Consider the following 21,690-nt stretch of genomic DNA (forward strand, 5'->3'; position numbering starts at 1 on the left):
AAGGATCAGAGAGTATTTCTGCAGAAATTTCTTAGGAGATTAAGTAAGTCGGGGTTAGGATCCATGATGAGAATTGGGTTTAGCTGTGATGCTGACCCTTGCTGTCTCAGCTCACATATAAAAAATGGCCGCTTGGATAAGGTGCGTGGGACCATATCCCATGATGAGTCAGTGAGTTCAGGAGGAGAGAGAAAAAGTAAGTTGAATTAGAACAGTAAAACAATAATTTATTACTTTTTGGAAGTCGTTTAATTTATTTTCTTCCCATTTCCCGTGAGGGAAGCTCCAATTACTTTTCCCTTTTTAACACTGATTTTTTAAATCTCTTTTTAGATTTCCCTTGCACTACATAACATTACCATTTTGCATGCACCCAGGCCTCTGCCAGTATTGCTGTTTAACTGGTTATTAGAAGTTTGCAAGAGAACATTCAGGGCAGTTGGTCTTTTATTTTACTTCCTATTTCTCCATTGACAACTGTCCAAGATTCTAACCTTGATGAGTGGGAAATAGCTGCCATGACCCTACTTCCTTCATCTCCATGGCATGTATCATTTATAGATTAACATTATATACCACTGGAGTTTGCATTTTCAAGCCAGCCAACTTGTATGTGGAATTTGTGTTAGCATGTAGTTAGAAAGGTGGTGTGTGCATATGGAGTGTACTAGGAAGGGTTAAAGACCATGTCCTAAAAAAGATCTATTTTTACATGAATTCTCTTTGGAAGAGATTTTAAAAACAAGACCTCAAGGAACATTGTTAATACGCCAAAAACAGAAGACACTACAAGGCTCAGGAATCTGACTGAAACATTCCAGCCGCTGTGTGCTTTATGAAGTACAATTTTGTGCATGAATGGACAGAAGCCAATTCAATGGGGGGAAATCAAAGACACATTCTGATTAAATGCAACAATATAAAAGCACAGCACTTGGAAACAGTTGTATTTTAATTTAATTTAAAAAAAAAAATCAGCACAATCCACTTTATTTTGACCCAGAATTATTTTGGGTCAAGATAAAATAGGATAAAATGATTGATTGGGCTTTATTTTTCCCCTCATGCAAATCATTTCTTTCAAGTTACATTACTTCTCTCTTAATTACTGCAGATGTTTTGCAGCTGTTTTATTTTCTTCAGGGTACCTTGTGACTTTGAGTTGTGTCTTCTTCTAGTGAGAGCATTCTTCTGCTTCCTGTTTGCAACCTCAGCATTCTATTTGCCGTAAGCTGAGTTTCCGATCCCCATTACCTCTCCATTGCAAAGGCCTCCTATTTCCACCTCTATAACATCACCCTGCCTCTGCCAATCTGGTGCTGAAACCCTCATCCATGCCTTTGTCACCTCCAGACTTGACTATTCCAATGCTCTCCGGGCCAGAGTCCCTTCCTCAGCTCATCCAAAACCTTGCTACCTGTATTCCAACTTGTACCAAGTCCTGCTAACCCATCACCCCTGTCCTCACTGACCTATTTTGGCTCCTGGTTCCCCCAATCTCTCCAATTCTTATCATTGTGTTTAAATCCCTTCATTGCCGTGCCCTCCCTACCTCAGTAACTTCCTCCAGCCCTACACTGACCCCTCTCCCCAACTCACCGAACTCTCCGTTCCTCTGACTCTGGCCTCTTGTGCATCCTCACAGTCCCTTCACCCCACCATTGGTGGCTGTGCTTGCAGCTGCCTAGGTCTCGCACTCTGACATTCTCTCACCCAACTCCTCTGCTTCTCCATCTCCCTCTCCACCTTTAAGATCCTGTTTAAAATCAAACTGTTTGACCAAGCTTTTGGTCATCCCTCCTAAAATCTCATTCTGTAACTTAATGTCCACTTTTCCCTTACGCCTCTCTGATACTCCTTGGGAATTTTTTTTTTCATTAAATGCATTATTTAAATGCAAGTTGTTGTTATGCTGCAGTTACACTGCATATTTTTTGTTAGTGCAAAGTGTTTTTTCATGCTATACTGATGCAAGATAGAATCATAGAAAGGTTACAGCATGGAAGGAGGCCATTCGGCCCATCGAGTCCTCACCAGCTCTATGCAAGAGCAATCCAGCTAGCCCCATTCCCCCGCCCTTTCCCCGTAGCCCTGCAATTTTTTTCCTTTCAAGTACTTATCCAGTTCCCTTTTGAAGGCCATGATTGAATCTGCCTCCACCACCCCCTTGGGCAGTACACTCTAGATCCTAACCACGTTAGATGTGCATCTAACCTACAAAACTTACATCGATTCAAAGTTTATCTACCTTGTGACAAAAATATTGAATTTTTGTCTATGGTGTTTCATGTTTTTGCTTAGTTTTAAATAGCAGTTGTAAGCACATTGAAAATAGAGATTTTTAACTTTCATTAAAAATGGGCATATTTGCTTAAAGATAGGATGCATGGCTCACTGATACTGTACCACGGTGTTGGCTGTGGCTCAGTGGTAGCACTTTCGCCTTTGAGTCAGAAGATTGTGGGTTCAAGTCCCACTGCAGAGACTTGAGCACATAATTTAGGCTGACACTCAAGTGTAGTACTGAGGGAGTGCTGCACTGTTGGAGGTGCCATATTTCGGATGAGATGTTAAACCGAGGCCCCTCAGGTGAATACAAAAGATCCCACGGCATTATTTCGAAGACGAGCAGGGGTCCCTAGTGCCTGGCCAATAATTATCCCTCAACCACCATCACTAAAACAGATTACCTGATCATTATCACATTGCTGTTTGTGGGACCTTGCTGCGCGGAAATTAGCTGCTGCATTTCCTACATTACAACAGTGACTACACTTCAAAGAAAATACTTCATTGGTTGTAAAGTGCTTTGGGACATCCTGAGGTCATGATAGGCGCTATATAAATAGATGTCCTTTCTTTGTCTTGAAGGAGAATGTTAATATCTTGATTGCAAAATTGTTAAGAATTGATATAACTCAAGAACATTTCCTATATTCGATCAAGATGTGTTGTAGGAAGAAAGCTGCTAGCTTCTGATCAGAAAAATCAATTAAGTTAAAAGTGCTTGAATCTGATTGTGAATGGAATGTGGCTATTGCCTATTGTGGGTTGAAATTATGTCAAATTGTGCAAACTCAGGCAATCTATATTTGAGGCCCTCATCATCGTTCCCCATGTGGCCATCCTGATGCCTTTGTATGCATAAGTTGTAAAGTTTGTACGGTTCAGCTGATTGATTTTATCTGACCACCCTTCAAAGCTTGTTCTTCACAGTAATTGTGAGTATAAATAAATCAGCAAATTTCATATTTTAGCAATTTGTATTATTTTGCTTTGTAACATGAGGCCACATTAGATAACATAAGCTTCTGTAATTCATACAAAAACTATACTTATTTCCTACCAAGAAGCATTTCAGCTCCAGTTCTGTAAGAAGAATTCAAAGGCTGACTGGTTTGTTTGATTAACCACTTGTAAACTGCTTCCAGACTTCTAGTTGTTTATTGGACTGTACAATATCTTAACGATAATGCTTGCTTTTATAAATGATTCTCTTCGGTATTAAACCAATTAATAGTTTTAGCCTGTTATGAAAAGTGTTTGGTGTGGCTAATATGACCAGTTTCCTGAAGTAATGAGATGTGATGGAATCATACATACAGGTCTACAGCTGTGGGATGGATTGTTTGCCCCGCAGCACACTGTACCCATGTAATATACACATAAGGTTTAAGTCTCAGATCATAGACTGCATGGGCATGATTTTAATTGGGATAAACGGGTGGGTTGGGGGCGGGGAGGGTAGTAAAAAATGTAAATATCTAAAACCTGCCTCTATCCCGCCCGCTTTCGGTTTTCACGGAGGCGGGATGAGTGCAGGGCGACCAACCCCTTCTTAGGAGGCAGGTCGGTCAGTAAAAGCTTTGAAGGAGGCTGCGGGGCTCCATTTCAACAGATTTCTTGTATTTAATCCTTGGGGGCCAGGATTCCCGGGCCTTCTACTTCACACCACGTGAGAGGAGGCGAGAAGGCCCGAAACTGCAGATATGTGCCTTTATAGCACAGCTTGTGGGCCCAGGGGAGCAGGAGTGCTTTCCTTAGGCTCAACAAGCCTACCTGCAGCGACCCCCCCCCCCCACCATGATCTTTGACCCTCCGCGATCTCTGACCCCTCCACGACCTCCAACCCCCGGGATGACCGAAACCCCATGACTGAGCCCCTCAGCCCTCCTCGATGGCTCCCGATGACTGAGTGCCCCCCCAATCTAACACTTACCTTTTCATGTCCTCTTCCTTCCTCTTCTCCCGTCTGACAGACCAGTCTGTCAATCAGGCTGGCCTGTCGGGTGGGAAACCGTCAAAAAAGATAATAAAACACGTCCTTAAATCAAAATTGTAAGGACGTCCGGGAAACCCTTACTTCTGGGTTTCCCGTTAGGAATTCCACCCCCTCCCTCCGCCTCCCTGATAAAATCATGCCCCATGTGTTTATCTATGGAAGCGGCCTTTTTGCAGTGAGAATGAGTAGTGAGCGCAAGTTCAAATCATAACAATTTAATCAATTTAGTATTTATCGATGTGAGATCACCTGGAAAATCACGGTGCATTGGAGTAGAAATTCACAGTCCAGGTGGGATGCATCTCTGATCCCAGCTGCATTGTTGCAGAATGCGAGGCATTTCACCTCCATTGCCTCCTCCCCACACAGAACCTGGGTACATTGGAGGGAGAGTAATGTGTTTAGGACATTATTTGTGGAGGCCAGGGTGCAGGATGCCTGTCCATCTTGCTGGCCGTAATTAGCATGTGACCTGGGACAAGTGATCATCATTTAAAAAATAATTACCAGGAAGGTCTCAACTGAGTTAAATATTCTCAGTCATGCTCGTGGAGATGAAAACTGTCTATCTGGCAGCCTTTCTGGATGTGTGTGTGGACATCAGGTGACAACAGCTCCGGCTTTGGCTGTGACACCCTGTGGCTCACGTATGAATTATGGGTATTTGGGCAAGGTACAAAAAGGTTCCTTACACCTGTGGAATTGTACCCCAGCAATGGCTCAATGCCTTCAAGAAGACAGATAGGCAGAAGAGAGTATTTGGGGAAGGGACTTTAGTGTTTTAATCATTTTTAAAAAATCATACTGGATTTATGGGTTACCTACAGCCGAGGGAAGACTGGCAGTGGCGGAAGAGGGGAGACAGAACTGGCACGAGGGCCTAATAGCGGGTAAAGAGGGAACTGTGGGGATTGAAGGCACATGAGTAGGTGGTGGAAGGCCCGTGAGTGGATCAAGAGGGAAGGTAGTGATAGTTAGAGACACCCAAGTGGCAGAAGGGAGAAACATAATGGAATTGGAAGGCCCACAAGTGTGCGAAGAGGGGAGCCAGTGCAGGTCGGCGGCCATAAGTAGTTGGTAGAGGAGCTTCAGTGGGAGGAAGGGATCGGGACCTGCACATCAAAGTGAGTGGCATGTGAGATCAGCTGGAGAAACTGGCTGTAGATGATCTCTAGGGGACAAAATAAAACAAAGTTTAAAAATGACAAGATACTACTCACCTGTGAGTGAGAAAATCACAATGACCTGACGGAGTTCATCTTCAGGATCAAAGACATTGCTTCACGGTGCTACCTGATGGTGAGAGTCTGCTACTACAGTGGTCACAGAGTGTCACATACATTGGAAAATCCTATTAGGAAATGCTCTAGCTAAAGAGTTACAAATAGGACTTTTGAATGGAAAGGTGACAGAACAGACCTATTTTAATAATATAGATATTGTTTAAAGGTTAAACCCTAGTGAGGACAAGTTGCTTACAATCCTGTGATTTTGCTGTAATTTATTATATATTAATAACGATGAGTGGTCTCAGGATTCCTGTAGGTGCTGCTGTGTATGTAATGTTACGTGACTAATTGAGAATAATGGGGCAGCATCTAACGTAACGTGACAGCTCCAAATTGTACCTTCAATTATCCCCAGGAACTCCTTTCTAAAAAGTTTCATGATTGCAGTCTCCCAGGAACCAAATCCAACAGAAAATACTCAAAAACAACCTTTGCTGTCTGAATTTGTTTGCAGTTAATTCGGAGTGAAATGGAAGTTGCCAACAGAAATGCACGTCTCAGAGAGTATGGCTGCAAATTTTGTCAAGGCAGCCGTGAAGAAAGAGGGATTGAAAGCAGGAAAAATGTCTGCCGAAAATGCAACTGTGGCTCACATGGAAACATGAACAAAGACGGAAAACCGAGCTGAAGTAAACGATCATAGTGTAGAAGTGCCTGCTGAGCTGCTTTCGAGCTGTAGTAAGCGTTAATGGTGGAGAAGAATCAATGAGTGGCTCTTGAGAATGCGATTAGGTGCAAAGCACAACAGTAAGGAAACTGAGCCAGCCAGGTACAAAGGAATATTTGAAGCCTGTTTACCCTCAACAGTGAACAGAAATTCCAGCCAAACAATACAAAGTTAGTTGAAAATGATCCCCCCCCCCCCGACTTGAAGAGCAGATCTCAAATAGAGAAAATTTGTTTGATCTAGTAGCCATCACAGAGACATGGTCGCAAGTTGACCAAGATTGGGAACTAAATATTCCAGGGTACTCGATGTTTCGAAAAGACAGACAAAATGAAAAAGGAGGGGGTATAACCCTGATAATAAAGGATGACATAAGGACAGTAGTGAGAAAGGATGTTGGTTCAGAAGATCAGGAAGTAGAATCAGTCTGGGTAGAAATAAGAATTAACAAGGGGCAGTAAACACTGGTGGATATAGTTTTTAGGTCCCCTAATAGTGGTTATACTGTTGGACAGAGTATTAATCAAGAAATAATAGAAGCTTATAACAAAGGTAATGCAATGATCATGGGGGACTTTAATCTTTGTATAAACTGGACAAATCAAATTGGCAAAGATAGTCTGGAGGACGAGTTCATGGAATGCATTCGAGACAGTTTCCTAGAACAGTATGTCGTGGAACCAACCAGGGAACAGGCCATTTTAGATGTTGTCTTGTGTAATGAGACAGGATTAATTAGTAATCTCATAGTAAGGGATCCACTGGGGAAGAACGATCATAATATGATAGAATTTCACATTGAGTTCGAGAGTGAAGTATTTAAGTCCGAAACTAAAGTCTTAAACTTAAATAAAGCCAATTACATAGATATGAGGGGCAAGTTGGCTAAGATAGATTGGGAAATTAGATTGCAAGGTATGACAATAGATAAGCAATGGCAAACATTTAAACAAATATTTCATAATTCTCAATGAACACACATTCCATTGAGAAATAAAAACTCCAGGAGAAAAGTGATCCATCTGTGGCTAACTAAAGAAGTTAAGGATAGTATTAGGTTAAAAGAAGAGGCTTATAATGTAGCCAAGAAGAATAGTAAGCCTGAGGATTGGAAGAGTTTTAGAAACCAGCAAAGGTTGACCAAAAAATTGATAAAGAGGGAGAAAATAGAATAGAAGAGTAAACCAGCAAGAAATATAAAAACGAATTGTAAGAGCTTCTACAAGTATGTAAAACGGAAGAGAGTAGCAAAAGTAAACATTGGTCCCTTAGAGCCTGAGGCAGGAGAAATTATAATGGGGAATAAGGAAATGGCAGAGACGTTAAACAAATATTTTGTATCTGTCTTCACAGTAGCAGACACAAAAAACATACCAGAAATAGTGGGGAATCAAGGGACTAATGAGAGTGAGGAACTTAAAGTAATTAAGTAAGTAAGGAAAAGTACTGGAGAAATTAATGGGACTAAAAGCTGACAAATCCCCTGGACCTGATGGCCTACATCCTAGAGTTCTAAAAGAGGTGGCTGCAGAGATAGTGGATGCATTGGTTGTGATCTTCCAAAATTCCCTAGATTCTAGAATGGTCCCAGTGGATTGGAAGGTAGCAAATGTAACCCAGCTATTCAAGAAAGGAGCGAGAAAGAAAAGAGGGAACTACAGGCTAGTTAGCCTGACATCAATAGTCGGGAAAATGCTGGAATCCATTATTAAGGAAATGGTAACAAGGCACTTAGAAAATCATAATATGATTAGACAGAGTCAACATGATTTTATGAAAGGGAAATCGTGTTTGACAAATCTACTGGTCTATTTTGAGGATATAACTAGCAGGGTATACAAAGGGGAACCAGTGGATGTAGTATATTTGGATTTTCAAAAGGCATTCAATAAGGTGCCACACGAAAGGTTGTTACACAAGATAAGGGCTCATGGGGTTGGGGGTAATATATTAGCATGGATAGAGGATTGGTTAATGGACAGAAAACAGAGAGTAGGAATAAATGGGTCATTTTCAGGTTGGCAGGCTATAACTAATGGATCAGTGCTTGGGCCTCAGCTGCTTACAATCTATATTAATGACCTGGATGAAGGGACCGAGTGTAATGTATCCAAGTTGCTGACGATACAAAACTAGGTGGGAAAGTAAGCTGTGAGGAGGACACAAAAAGTCTGCAAAGGGATATAGACAGGTTAAATGAGTGGGCAAGAAGGTGGCAGATGGAGTATAATGTGGGGAAATGTGAGGTTATTCACTTTGGTAGGAAGAATAGAAAAACAGAATATTTTTTAAATGATGAAAATGTATTAAGTGCTGGTGTTTAGAGAGATTTGGATGTCCTTGTACATGAAACACAGAAAGTTAAAATGCAGGTACAGCAAGCAATTAGGAAGGCAAATGGTATGTTGGCCTTTATTGCAAGGGGGTTGGAGTACAAGAGTAAGGAAGTCTTACTACAATTGTTTAGGGCTTTGGTGAGACCACACCTGAAGTACTGTGTACAGTTTTGGTCTCCTTACCTAGGGAAGGATATACTTGCCTTAGAGGTGGTGCAACGAAGGTTCACTAGATTGATTCCTGGGAAGAGAGGGATTTCCTATGAGAAGAGATCGAGTAGAATGGGCTTATATTCTTTAGAGTTTAGAAGAATGAGAAGTGATCTCATTGAAACGTATAAAATTCTGAGAGGGCTTGACAGGGTAGATGCTGACAGGCTGTTTCCCCTTCCTGGAGAGTCTAGAACAAGGGGGCATAGTCTCAGGATAAGGAGTCGACCATTTAGGACTGAGATGGGAGGAATTTATTCACTCAAGGGGTGGTGAATGTTTGGAATTCTCTACCCCAGAGTGCTGTGGATGCTCAGTTGTTGAGTATATTCAAGGCTGGGATCGATAGATTTTTGGACTCCAAGGGTATCAAGGGATGTGGGGATTGGGCAGGAAAGTGGAGTTGAGGTCAAAGATCAGCCATGATCTTAATGAATGGTGGAACAGGCTCGAGGGGCTGTATGGCCTACTCCTGCTCCTTTTTTTAATGTTCTTATGTCCAATCTCCCAACCAAGCAAAGATCAAGAATAAACCAACCCACCATCTTAACTTAAATCTCTCTCAGAAACCACTGACTTTGAAGTGACAGGCAACAGAAAACCCCCCCACCCAATGACAAGAAAGACATAAAACCACCCTGAATGCCTCCCCTCCACTCACAAGTACACACTAGAGTACACAACCGACACGCATAAAATCCCAAACAACCCACCCCACCACTGAGCAACAATCACTGGGTTGCACAGCCAACAAAGATGTTCTTCCCCTCCTCCCACTAAGCACTAATTACAGAGTAAACTAACAGTCAACCCCAAAGACATGAATAATAATCCCTAAATCATACAGGAAACTCACATAAACCACCTACCCCACTGAGCAATGATTTCCGGATTGCACAGCAAAATAGCATTCATCCCTGATCCACACCCCCAGTTACTGAGCAGTAATTCTTAGATTACACATCAAACTCGCATTTAAACCCCCTCCACTCTTCACAGAGCAGAATTGTCTACATTTATCCTCCCAAAGAGCAGAGATTCAACAATCTTCCCAAAACCCACATTAAGCCCTGCGTTGTGTTGAGCATAAATATTGTGGTTGGACCTGAATTCCCCATTGGATTTTCCCATCCCACCAAGCAGAGAGGACGCAACGCAACCCCCCCCCCCCCCACCCACCACCATGAATTAATCAACCCCCCTCACAGAGCAGAAATATCTAGCACATACCCCAGCCCCACATTGGATTCCCCCAACTGAGCAGAGTCAGTGTGCTACCCTCCCCCATGCTTGTCCATGCCCCTCATGTGGACGGAACCCTCCCATGTGTCCAGCACTCTTGTCTGAGACAGAAGGTCACGATTCATAGGACATAATTGCTTTAGAGGCGGTTCAGAGAAGGTTCACTCGACTGATTCCTGGGATGAGGGGGTTATCTTATAAGGAAAGGTTGGACAAGTTGTGTCTATACATTGGAATTTAGAAGTATGAAAGGTGATCTTATTGAAACATATAAGATCCTGAGGGGACTTGTAAGGGTAGATGCTGAGAGGATATTTCCCCTTGTGCGAGAGACTACAACTAGGGGACACAGTTTAAAAATAAGGGGTCTCTCATTTAAGATGGAGATGAGGAGAAATTTCTTTCTCTGAGAGTCATGAGTCTGTGGAACTCCCTTCCCTAGAGAGCGGTGGAGGCAGGGTCATTGAATATTTTTAAGGCTGAGTTAGATAGATTCCTGATTAACAAGGGAGTCAAAGGTTATAGTAGGTAGATGGGAAAGTAGGGTTGGGGTCGCAATCAGATCAGCCATGATCTTATCAAATGGCAAAGCAAGCTCGAGGGGCCGAATGGCCTACTCCTGCTCTTAATTCACATGTTCGTACGATTCAAGCCTCACTCTAGAAACTTGAGCACATAATCTATGCTGACGCTTCAGTGCAGTACTGAGGGAGTGGTGCACTGTTAGAGATGCCATCTTTCACATGAGACATTAAACAAAGGCCTCGGTTGCCCTTTCAGGTGGACATAAGAGATCCCATGGTGTTATTCAAAGAAAAGCAGCAGAGTTCTCCTGGTATCCTGGCAAACATTTATTCCTCAACCAACATTAGAAAATCAAATTATCTGGTCATTTACCTCCTTGCTGTTTGTGGGACCTTGCTGTGCACAAATTGGCTGCTACGTTTCCCCACATGATGACAGTGACTCCACTTCAAAAGAGAAGGAGGTGTCCCTCCTCTCCCCTCCATCCTTTCCCACTCTGTCCTTTCCCTTCCCCTTGATCCCGCTGCCCCCCCCCACCCTCCTCTTCTACTCTTCCCTTCCTCCTTCCCGTTCAGGTGGACATGCAGGATCCCATGACACTATTGAAAGAAGAGTAGAGGGTTTTACTGGTGTTTCGACCAACGTTCTTTCCATATCAGTACCACCAAAGATAGGTTAAATGGTCATTCATATTATTTGTTGTTTGTGGGATCTTGCAGTGCACAAATTGGCTGTTGCATTTGCCTACGTAACTGACCACATTTCAAAAGTAATTAATTGGATGTGAAGTGCTTAGGATGTGATATGGTGCTTGTGATTAAAAATGAAGCATTTTTGTCTAATTTTAGAATGGTAGCAGTCCCTCTAATTCAATGACAATACTAAATGAGTTTAAAAACCAGCTGCACTAAAATATCATGTCCCCAGCCTAACTCGACACTAAGGATAAGATTTACTTCCGTTGTCTCAAACGCTACAAAGCTTGAGAAAGGAAACGTGCCATATAATTAAAACATGAACAGTGCTGTGTAATTGTTTCCGTTATGTGTATGACTGACAGTTACTTTTGAATTTAGCTGATAGTTATTCAAATCCATAACCGTTGATTAGGTATTTAAGAGTAGGGATTGCTCAAGTCATTGAATCGGTTTGGAATCTTCAGAAGTGGTAGGTCAGGCCCTTTAGCACCTTCAGTGTGTGAGGCTATAAGTGGAAAAGAATAACTATGCACATAAAGGTTAACCATAAAATAATAGTTTAGCACAGAGATTGCGAACATTTATTATGTTCCTTTTTAAGAAGCTATTTTGTTATATTATCCATTTTATATATATATATATAATATGCATTTTATTACTATTTATTTGCTCGTTCATTTATTGTTCAATAAATTCACTTGATAGATAAAAATCAGTTGCTATGTTCAGAGCTTCTGCAAATCATAGAATCGTAGAAAGTTACGGCACAGAAGGAGGTCATTCAGCCCATTGTGTCCGTGCCGGCTGAAAAAGAGCTATCCAGCTTAATCCCACTTTCCAGCACTTGGTCCGTAGCCCTGTAGGTCACGGCACTTCAAGTGCTTAGCCAAGTACTTTTTAAATGAGTTGAGGGTTTCTGCCTCTACCACCCTTTCAGGCAGTGAGTTCCAGACCCCTACCACCCTCTGGGTGAAAACATTTCTCCTCAGCTCCCTTCTAATCCTTCTACGAATTACTTTAAATCTATGCCTCTGGTCCCTCTGCTAAGGGAAATAGGTCCTCCCTATCCACGCTATCTAGTCCCGTCATAATTTTATATACCTCAATTAAATCCCCCCTCAGCTTCCTTTGTTCCAAAGAAAACAACCCCAGCCTATCCCATCTTTTCTCATAGCCAAAATTCTCCAGTCCTGGCAACATCCTCGTAAATCTCCTCTGTACCCTCTCTAGTGCAATCACATCTTTCCCGTAATGTGGTGACCAGAACTGTACTCAGTACTCAAGCTGTGGCCTAACCAATGTTTTATACAGTTCTAGCATAACCTCCCTGCTCTTATATTCTATGCCTTGGCTAATAAAGGAAAGTATCCCGTATGCCTTTTTAACCATGTTATCTACCTGTCCTACTACCTTCATGGATCTGTGGACATGCACTTCAAGGTCCCTTTGTTCCTCTACACCTCTCAGTATCCTCCTATTCATTGTGTACTCCCTTGCCTTGTTTGTCCTCCCCAAATGCATTACCTCACACTTCTCTGAATTGAATTCCATTTGCCACTTTTCTGCCCACCTGACCATTCCTGCAGTCTACAGCTTTCCTCCTCACTATCAACCACATGGCCAACTTTTGTATCATCTGCAAACTTCTTGATTAAGCCCCCCACATTCAAGTCCAAATCATTAATATATACCACAAAAAGCAAGGGACCTGGTACTGAGCCTTGCAGGACCCCACTGGAAACAGCCTTCCAGTCGCAAAAACACGCATCAACCATTACCCTTTGCTTCCTGCCACTGAGCCAATTTTGGATCCAACTAGCCATTTTCCCTTGGATCCCATGGGGTTTTACTTTTTCGACCAGTCTGCCATGTGGGACCTTGTCAAAAGCCTTGCTAAAATCCATGTATCAAACGTGTCACCCTCATCGACCCTCCTTGTTACCTGCTCAAAAAATTCAATCAAGTTAGTCAGACATGACCTTCCCGAAACAAATCCATGCTGACTGTCCTTGATTAACCCGTGCCTTTCTAAGTGATGGTTTATCCTGTCCCTCAGAATTGATTCCAATAATTTGCCCACCACCGAGGTTAGACTGACTGGCCTATAATTACTCGGTCTATCTCTTTCTCCCTTTTTAAACAATGTACAACGTTAGCAGTCCTCCAATCCTCCGGCACCATGCCTGTAGCTAGGGTGGACTGGAAAATGATGATCAGAGAAGGGAATGGTCAAATCAAAGAAGGGAATAAGGGAAAGAAAGGGGAAAAAGAAAGGAAAAGTGAAAGTGAAAGGCTTGATGTCGTGATGCTCTGCTGCTTTTCGAATGTTAGAAAAATAACTATGGGCTCAGGTAGATCAATAGCCAAAGGGAATTTTAAAGTAAGGTTTTCTGTTAGTTATCTTGGACATGTTACCAAAATATTAGGACCAGGGAAGTTACTTTTGAAGCCACGAGGATCTAAAATCTTACCTGTGAGAGTAATCTCAAATAGAGAAGCTGAAGTATCTAGGATCAGAAAGGCAGAAATGGCTAACAATGTAAAAATGCTGCATTAATGCAGGTTCTTACCCTTTTTTCTGCTTTTCCTTTCTTTCTTTCACTTTTCCTCTCTTTTTTTCTCCTTTCTTTCCCTCATTCCCTTCTCTAATTTGCAGAAGCTCTGAACATAGCAACTGATTTACATCAGTTGTATAGGGTAGCTTTCTTTATAAAACAAAAATGCTATTTTTGTTTTTTGGGGGATTTGGATGATGTATTATCAATTAGGTATATCAGTGTTATTCTCAGGTAAAAACCTCCTCCCTTATCCCACTCTTACTATGATGCTATTTTGCTTCAATTGTTGTAAAGTCTGTACCATTTAAATTGCTAGGTAGTCTTCCCAGTGTGTGCAATGTTGTGGAAGTGCAGTTGTTTCAAAGTCGCAGTTTGAAACTTTATTTTATTGATGCTGGATCTTTCCTGATGATAGAGAAAGGTCTGTACTGGCCAGTGATTGCTCAGCTCACCCTGGGCCAAAAAACATGGCATGTTGTGCTGCCAGTGGCAGTGTTTACATTGTTGCTGTTGCTTCCCAAGGTGCTAGTAAAAAAAGAACCTCTTTTAGATGTGTCTTGGTGCCTCTAGGGCAGCAACACTGTAAGGTCTGGTGATTAGACAACAGTAAAGTAGGTGGCCTGCAGTTTAGAACTGCATAGCCTGATGGAGGCACAAAACTAACCACTGCTAGCAACTTCCTTAGAAGATCAAGGACAAGATGAGTCAACGGTTATATCTTTGGTGTGAAGGCATGCTGCAAGTAGGCAACTGACTTGCGACAAAAAAAACTCTCGCCAAGGGTTTGCTTAATGTTGACAGCTCTTATTATATGTAACTAGGACAATTGTTTATGGGATCTAGCAAATTATTCAGTTGGTTAAGTTTCTAATGTGAAAGAAAGTGACATTTAATATGTGTAGAAATCATGTGCAAATATGTAATGAGGCTGCTTGTCAGCTCACATTACCAGTGGGGTAACATGAACTTCTTAAATTGAACAATCTGTCAAAACATTTGTCATCTCTGCTTATAGTTGCTTTGCAGTTTATGTGGTGTTAGGGATGCAGTTGGCTAGTCAGGTTTGTAGTCTAGCCACAAGGAGAACCAGAGAATTGCAGTGATTGGTTTGTCACCATCAGATATCATAACTTGTCAATCCTTTAAATGTGTGCTTTATTTTGGTGCTTTTGGCAGTCGAATCAGTAACATTTGTTATTCTATCACTAAATGAATACCAGGTTTTAAACAGATGTCAATGGAAGGAATGTGGATTATTTGGATTAAAGATGCACTTGCACAACCATTTCAAAAAAATTATATGAATACACTATGGGCCAGAATTTGCTGGCAAAATAACGGCACGTTAAAGGCACCTGCCGTTATTAGTGTCTTTAAAAAATTTGTGGCGAGGAAGAGATATGCTGTGAGTTGCAAATCGCCACAAATTGCTGGATGATTTGCCGTCAACCTCCCCACGAGTGTCAAGAAATTGCTGCATTTGCACTGTAAACATGAATTAAACTTGCCGCAGAAAGTTAGGGCTGCTTTTAACGGCGTAAGGACTCTGTTAATGGGGTAGTTTATGTTTCCAATGGCTGTCCACTTTGAAACCAGTTAGAAATTAAATGACAATTGTTCAGCACATGCCACATAAAGTACACAACCAGGATGCAAGTTAAACTGATTTCTTTAACTGATTAAACTGATTTGTTAAATTGATTTATTACGTGTGGATTCTGGCTGGGAGTAAAGTCGATGCTAAATTCATTCCAGCTTGTCAGGATTTAGAGTTACCCCCCTCAAAGTATGTGGGTCCACAAATTTGTAAGTAATCAACAATCATCATGCTTTGAATTGCTATAAAATATATAGCTTTCACGAGAATCAGCATTTGAAGGAAAAAGTGCTTCACAAGACATTAAAAGTAGCATCTCAGTGGATAAGGCCACAACAAAAGCTAAAGGAATACTGGGTTTTATGTTAAAAGGCATAAGTGTATAAAAGCTGAGATGTAATGGTGAATTTATATAAAATCGTAGTAAGACCTCAGTCGGACTACTGTGTGCAGTTTTGGGCTCCACACTATAGGAAAGATGTTGAGAGAATAGAGAGAGTACAGCTCAGATTCTCTAGGATGTTGTCTGGTAGGGGGAAATACAAATACAAAGGAAGACATGAAAAATTAAGGCTGTTTTCATTAGAATAGAGGAGATTAATGGGTGAAATTATGAAGGGATGGGACAGAGTTGATAAAAACAGATTGTTTCTAGTGACTGAAGGGTCCGGAAGAAGGGGACATAGACATAAGACTAGATGCAAGGACAGAGAGCAGGAGAAACTTTTTTACACAACGGGTTGTGAAGTACTACCCAATTTAGTGATTGACATGGAGATCATGTCAGTGTTTAAGAATAGGTTAGATAGATGATTGAAAGAAAGGGGATTAATTGGAAATGGGAAAAAAGCAGGTATATTGGATTAGGAGTACTGCTCGTGTGGAGGAAATGCACCAACGTAGACAAGCTGATCCAAATGGCCTGTTTTTGTGTTGTAGTTTCTATGAAATTCTATGCACAAAATCTGGTAATTTGCACATATGTGGGCTAAAGTGTTAGAAGGTTAGCGATTGTCCAGCTTGCTGTAATTGCTGGGGCCCCCATGGAAAAAATGTTTTGTAAAAGACCATGACCATTAACAGAGGTTGAGACAGTAATGCAGTGAAAACAAAAGTGGGAAAAAAAATTGGAAAGTTTTGTGCTACGGCAGATACAGCATCCTCTTCAATGCCGATGTGCGTAAGTAGGTTAAAATGGCAGCACTGCAACTGAGTTTATAGAACAGGCTTTTCTAGCAACTGGGCTTGCTTAGAAACTTCACCCGACAGTTTCTTCTTCTTCTTCCCCCCCAAGAATTTGCTTTGCTGAAGCTTTACTGTTCTTAAATTATTTTTATTTTAAGCCTTACTTTGTATGGTTTCCTGTTTTCGGTTATATGTTCTCTATTCAGTGATGGGTTTGTTTTTCAGCTGTGTGTGGACTATATCAGCAGTACTCTGACAGTAGAATCTGCCTGTGAAGCACTGCAGGTAAGTCCTCAACAGTCCATTCTTTCCACTTGCTTAAGTAGTAACAGCAGTATATTTCATTTGTTCATTCATTTGTTGGTCATCAGTGACTGGAGATTAAATTTGTATTAACCCATTGCTTGGCAGTAACTGTAGAAGACTGTAACTCGCCTGTTATTGCTGGGTAAAGCAATATTTAGAGATTGGTATGAATTGGAATATGTTGTTTTTGATTTTTCTTGGGCCATTTCCATTTTAGCTGTGGCCTCTCAAATGTTGAAGCACTGCACAATGCTGTATTGGCCTAGGACCAGTCCGAGTTAAAACCAGTTTATCTTAATTTTAGACCCCAGTCTATATATTTGAATGAATAAGTTTTTGCCTTTCTGAATTATTAATGCCCATTTTAGCTCAGCAGTAGCGGCTCTAAAATCAGAGTACCGCCCTCATCACCCTGTTCCTGCTTCGATCCCACCCGCCACCATTTTGCCTGGGGCCTTTACAAGGGCAGCCCAGGCATTTGCCTGAAGCAGGTGGGAGCCTCATTAAAGTATGCAAATCTTGGTCTTATGCTGTACGTAGGACCCTGACTGTAATTTCGAGGTGTATGTAAGTGGAGGGTGTGCCACGCCGGTTCTGCCCATTTGTACTAGGCGGTAAACAGCCTAACCAGCGGTCCTTAAAGACACCACGCGTACAAAATAGCCCAGAAAATATCTAAATTCTTTTGGTAGTGCCGGCAGGAGCAGGAGTGCTCCTCCAAGGCCTTCAAAAAAAATCTGGACAGCGGTCAGCCCATCTGAGACCCTCCCCGGAATGCCTCCCCCCCCCCCTCTGCCCAGGACTCTGGCTCAGTGTGGGAGCTGGCCAATTTTCTACCTCCCACGAAGCTGCAGCTTGTCGGTGCAATGGAAATGAGGCTTTGGTCTCTAAATGGGTTGGGCCTCTCGCCTGTTCTTCACTGGTAGTTAAAATCAGCCCTATTGCTTTTTTATCTTTTAAAATATTTTCAATTGTTTTTTGAAGTGTTACTTTTTTTGTTGTTTCTACATTTTTTGATCAGATCCTAATTGTACTTTTAGTTCCAATTCCTCCTATAGCTTTCCTATGTTTTAAAATATTTTTCTAAAAAGAAACACATCAAGAAAAATCTTAAAACATTGGGCTCAGTTTTGAGATGGTGGCGGGTTGGCAGTGGGGGGGTGAAGGTGCGCGTGGCAAACCCGAAAAAAAAACTTACCGTTTCCGATGCGATCGCATTGTGATTGATGATGATTAACGTACTCTCTGGGTTTCGCTGGCTGCCGTCAGGAGCTGCAACGCGATGGGGGCGGGGGGGAAAGAGAAAAAGAGAAAGTGAGATGTCATCCAGCGCTGGTAATGAAGATCGGCGTGGGGGGGAGAGGGGAAGATCGGCGGGGGGGGGGGGAAGATCGGCGGGGGGGAGGGGGGAAGATCGGCGGGGGGCGGGAGAGGGGAAGATCGGCGGCGGGGGGGGGAAGATCGGCGGGGGGGAGGGGGGAAGATCGGCGGGGGGGGGAGGGGGGAAGATCGGCGGGGGGGGGGAGAGGGGAAGATCGGCGAGGGGGGGAGAGGGGAAGATCGGCGGGGGGGGAGGGGGGGAAGATTGGCGGGGGGGGGAAGATTGGCGGGGGGGGGGGAAGATCGGCGGGGGGGGGGAAGATCGGCGGGGGGGGGGAAGATCGGCGGGGGGGGGGAAGATCGGCGGGGGGGGGGGAAGATCGGCGGGGGGGGGAAGATCGGCGGGGGGGGAAGATCGGCGGGGGGGGAGATCGGCGGGGGGGGGAGATCGGCGGGGGGGGGGAGAGGGGAAGATCGGCAGGGGGGGGGGAGATCGGCGGGGGGGGGGGGGAGAGGGGAAGATCGGCGGGGGGGGGAGGGGAAGATCGGGGGGAGAGGGAGATCAGGAGGACATCGGGTATGTGAAGAGGGGGAGATTGGAGTGGGAGTCATCTGGTATGTGAAGAGGGGGAGATCGGGGGCACATCGGGTATGTGAAGAGGGGGAGATCGGAGAGGGAGACATTGGACATTGGAGCAGGGTGGAAAGGTAGGTTGATTTTGTGTTTTAACGTTGTGCAATGGTTTTTGATGTACTTTATTTTGTTTCTTTTTCCCTGATCCAGCCCTTGGGCAAGCATCCCAGGTAAGTTAAAAATCGTTCTAAGTCTTAATTTGTCACAGGTAAAATGCCTTAAGTACCTCAATGAGGTACGTTTGGCTCTCCAACTATCATCCCGCCAGCTATAATTACCACAGGTGCGTCCATGGGGAACTCGGAAGACGGCGGGTTGGAGCCGGCTTCCGAACCCGAACGGGATTTCCCCAATTTTCGGAGCCCCCCCGCCCCCAACGTACCCGCAATTTCCCCGTAAAATTGAGCCCATTGTTACATTTTGCTAAACTGTATCAAAATACAATAATTACAGCTGCCTGGAACTAACAGCCCTCATTTTTGTAATGAAGCTTATACATTGCAAATTACCAGCCCTGAAGATACCTAGTTACATCTCCATGGAACTGCTGCTTGTATTTCGAATTTAAAATGTAGACTAGTCCAAATAGTGCAGTGAAGCTATTAAAAGGTTGGAACAGGTTCGATGGGCTGCATAGCATACTCCTGTTCCTATGTTCCTAAATATTTTCCTTGAGTGAGTACCAAAAGGCTGATGATGCTGATGGAACTGTGCCTTAGTGAGAGAAAATTGAAGGGGGGAGCTGAAGAAATATTTTCATAATATTTTCATCTAAAAATAGTGGTCTTTGACCACAGACAGGAAGCATTTTTTCCTTTTGTATAATGTTTTCTTGGTCATTCATCAAGATGTACTGTACTTTTTATATAAACTGCCCTTGAGAAATTAACAATGACCTTCAATTGCAGTAAAGAGCTTAAATATAGATTTCTGCTTCAACATCACACTTTGGACTAGCAGATATTAAGCTCAGAAAGACAGATTGTAATAACAAATATATTTACAGTTGTCAAAAGCAAAATACCCCTGATGCTGGAAATCTGAAATAAAAACAGAAAATGCTGGAAATACCCAGCATGACTGGCAGCATCTGTGGAGAGAGAAAATCAACATTTCAGGTCGATGCCCTCTCGTCAGAACTGGAAGAAGTTAAAGATTTAACAGATTTTAAGCAAGTACAGAGTCAGGCAAAGGTGGGGGAGAGGAAGGGGAGGGGAAGAAAGAACAAAAGGGAAGGTCTGCGATAGGGTGGAGTGCAATTGCTGTCCAAAATGGTTCTGCTGTTGCCATTTACAGCTCCTCTAGACCCACCTTTAGTTTCTTTACTTGTCCCATTACCACCCTCCTTGCCTTGCACCATCATCCCTTTTGACATTTAATCACTCCTGCCCTCCACCCTACCAGAGACCTTCTCTTTTGTTCTTTCCTTGCTTAATATTACTTTCTTAAAATCTGTTAAATCTTTAACTTCTTCCAGTTCTGATGAAAGGTCATCGACCTGAAACGTTGACTCTGTTTCTTTCTCCACAGATGTTGCCTGACTTGCTGAGTGTTTAAATTTTGCTTTTAATGATGGGTTATTTACCCATTGTAAGAAGCATTTTTATGTGTAAACAGAATGTCTGTTTAGTTTTTAAAGCTAAAGTCCTGGTTACTGGTCGAAGTACTGAGTTGCTTGTAAGCTGAATTCAATTCATTCAGTTTTTATTATTCTACTTTTGGTATCAGTGTGTTATCTTCCTCAGGCAGGGAGTTCAGTAAGTCTTTGACCAGATCTCTCAGCAGAAATCACCAAAACAGCAACATGTGATTTTGTTTTTTCCTTAAGTTGATGTTTTTTAGTCAAACCTATTAACATTATATTTAGGAGTAAAACGTGGCAATATAACAAAACTCAAATATCCAAATAAATTTATTTATGCACAATTAGAACTTGACAGAATTCCCGATTTCCAGGCAATTGAGTTTTTTTTAGCTATATGTCACGAGTTTCTTAATGGACAACAATCAGGTTTTTCAAAATACGAACATTTGTTATTTTCCCTGAAAACAGCCATCCTCAGTTTAAATCAGCCAGCAATTTTGATCTACGATTAGAAGCCATTCCTCTGATCTCTTGATCAGCAGCTATGATCGATCCTCTAATTAAAAGTTAAGGAAGCAAAATCCATATATTTGTAGCAGTTCTCCTAAGACCATATTGTGAGATGGGTTCAAACTTTGTTCATTGGCCTCAGCTTTTCGCCATTTGTGTCAATGACTTGGATGAAGGAATAGAGAGTTGTATATCCAAGTTTGCAGATGACACTAAGTTAGGAGGCACAGTAAGTTGTGTGGATGGGAGCAGGAAGTTACAAAGGGATGAAGACAGATTAAGTGAGTGGGCAAAACTGTGGCAGATGGAGTTCAATGTGAGGATGTGTGAGGTCATGCACTTTGGATCCAAGAAAGGCAAATCGAAATATCTTCTTAATGGTGAGAGACTAATTGCTGTGGAGAGGCAAAGGGATTTGGGTGTCCAGGTACACAGATCTCTAAAAGCTAGAAAGAACATAAGAAATAGGAGCAGGAGTAGGCCATACGGCCCCTCGAGCAGCTCCACCACTCATCCTGGCTGATCTTCAACCTCAACTCCACATTCCTGCCCGATCCCCATTTCCCTTGATCTCTTGATAGTGCACAGGTGCAAAAAGTAATCAAAAAGGGTACTGGGTTAAATTATGAGGACAGGTTGCATAAACTTAGTTTCTATTCCTTTGAGCTTAAATAGCTGAGGGGTGATCTGATCAAGGTGTCTAAAATGATAAAGGGATTCATAGGGTAAATACAGAGAAACAATTT

The 21,690-nt window shown here is 42.5% G+C and overlaps 1 protein-coding gene across 1 annotated transcript in view; it reads left to right on the forward strand.

Moving 5' to 3' along the window:
* The window catches only part of LOC137325232 (BTB/POZ domain-containing protein 19-like), a 182,818-nt gene that overhangs the window by 53,350 nt on the left and 107,778 nt on the right, over positions 1 to 21,690 (forward strand). The window contains exon 4 of the mRNA XM_067990087.1: positions 16,815 to 16,874. Within this exon, the coding sequence (XP_067846188.1) occupies positions 16,815 to 16,874 (60 nt within the window). The remainder of the gene's footprint in view (positions 1 to 16,814; positions 16,875 to 21,690) is intronic.

Source organism: Heptranchias perlo, chromosome 9 (genome assembly GCF_035084215.1).
Source record: "Heptranchias perlo isolate sHepPer1 chromosome 9, sHepPer1.hap1, whole genome shotgun sequence".
Classification (NCBI taxonomy): Eukaryota; Metazoa; Chordata; class Chondrichthyes; order Hexanchiformes; family Hexanchidae; genus Heptranchias; species Heptranchias perlo.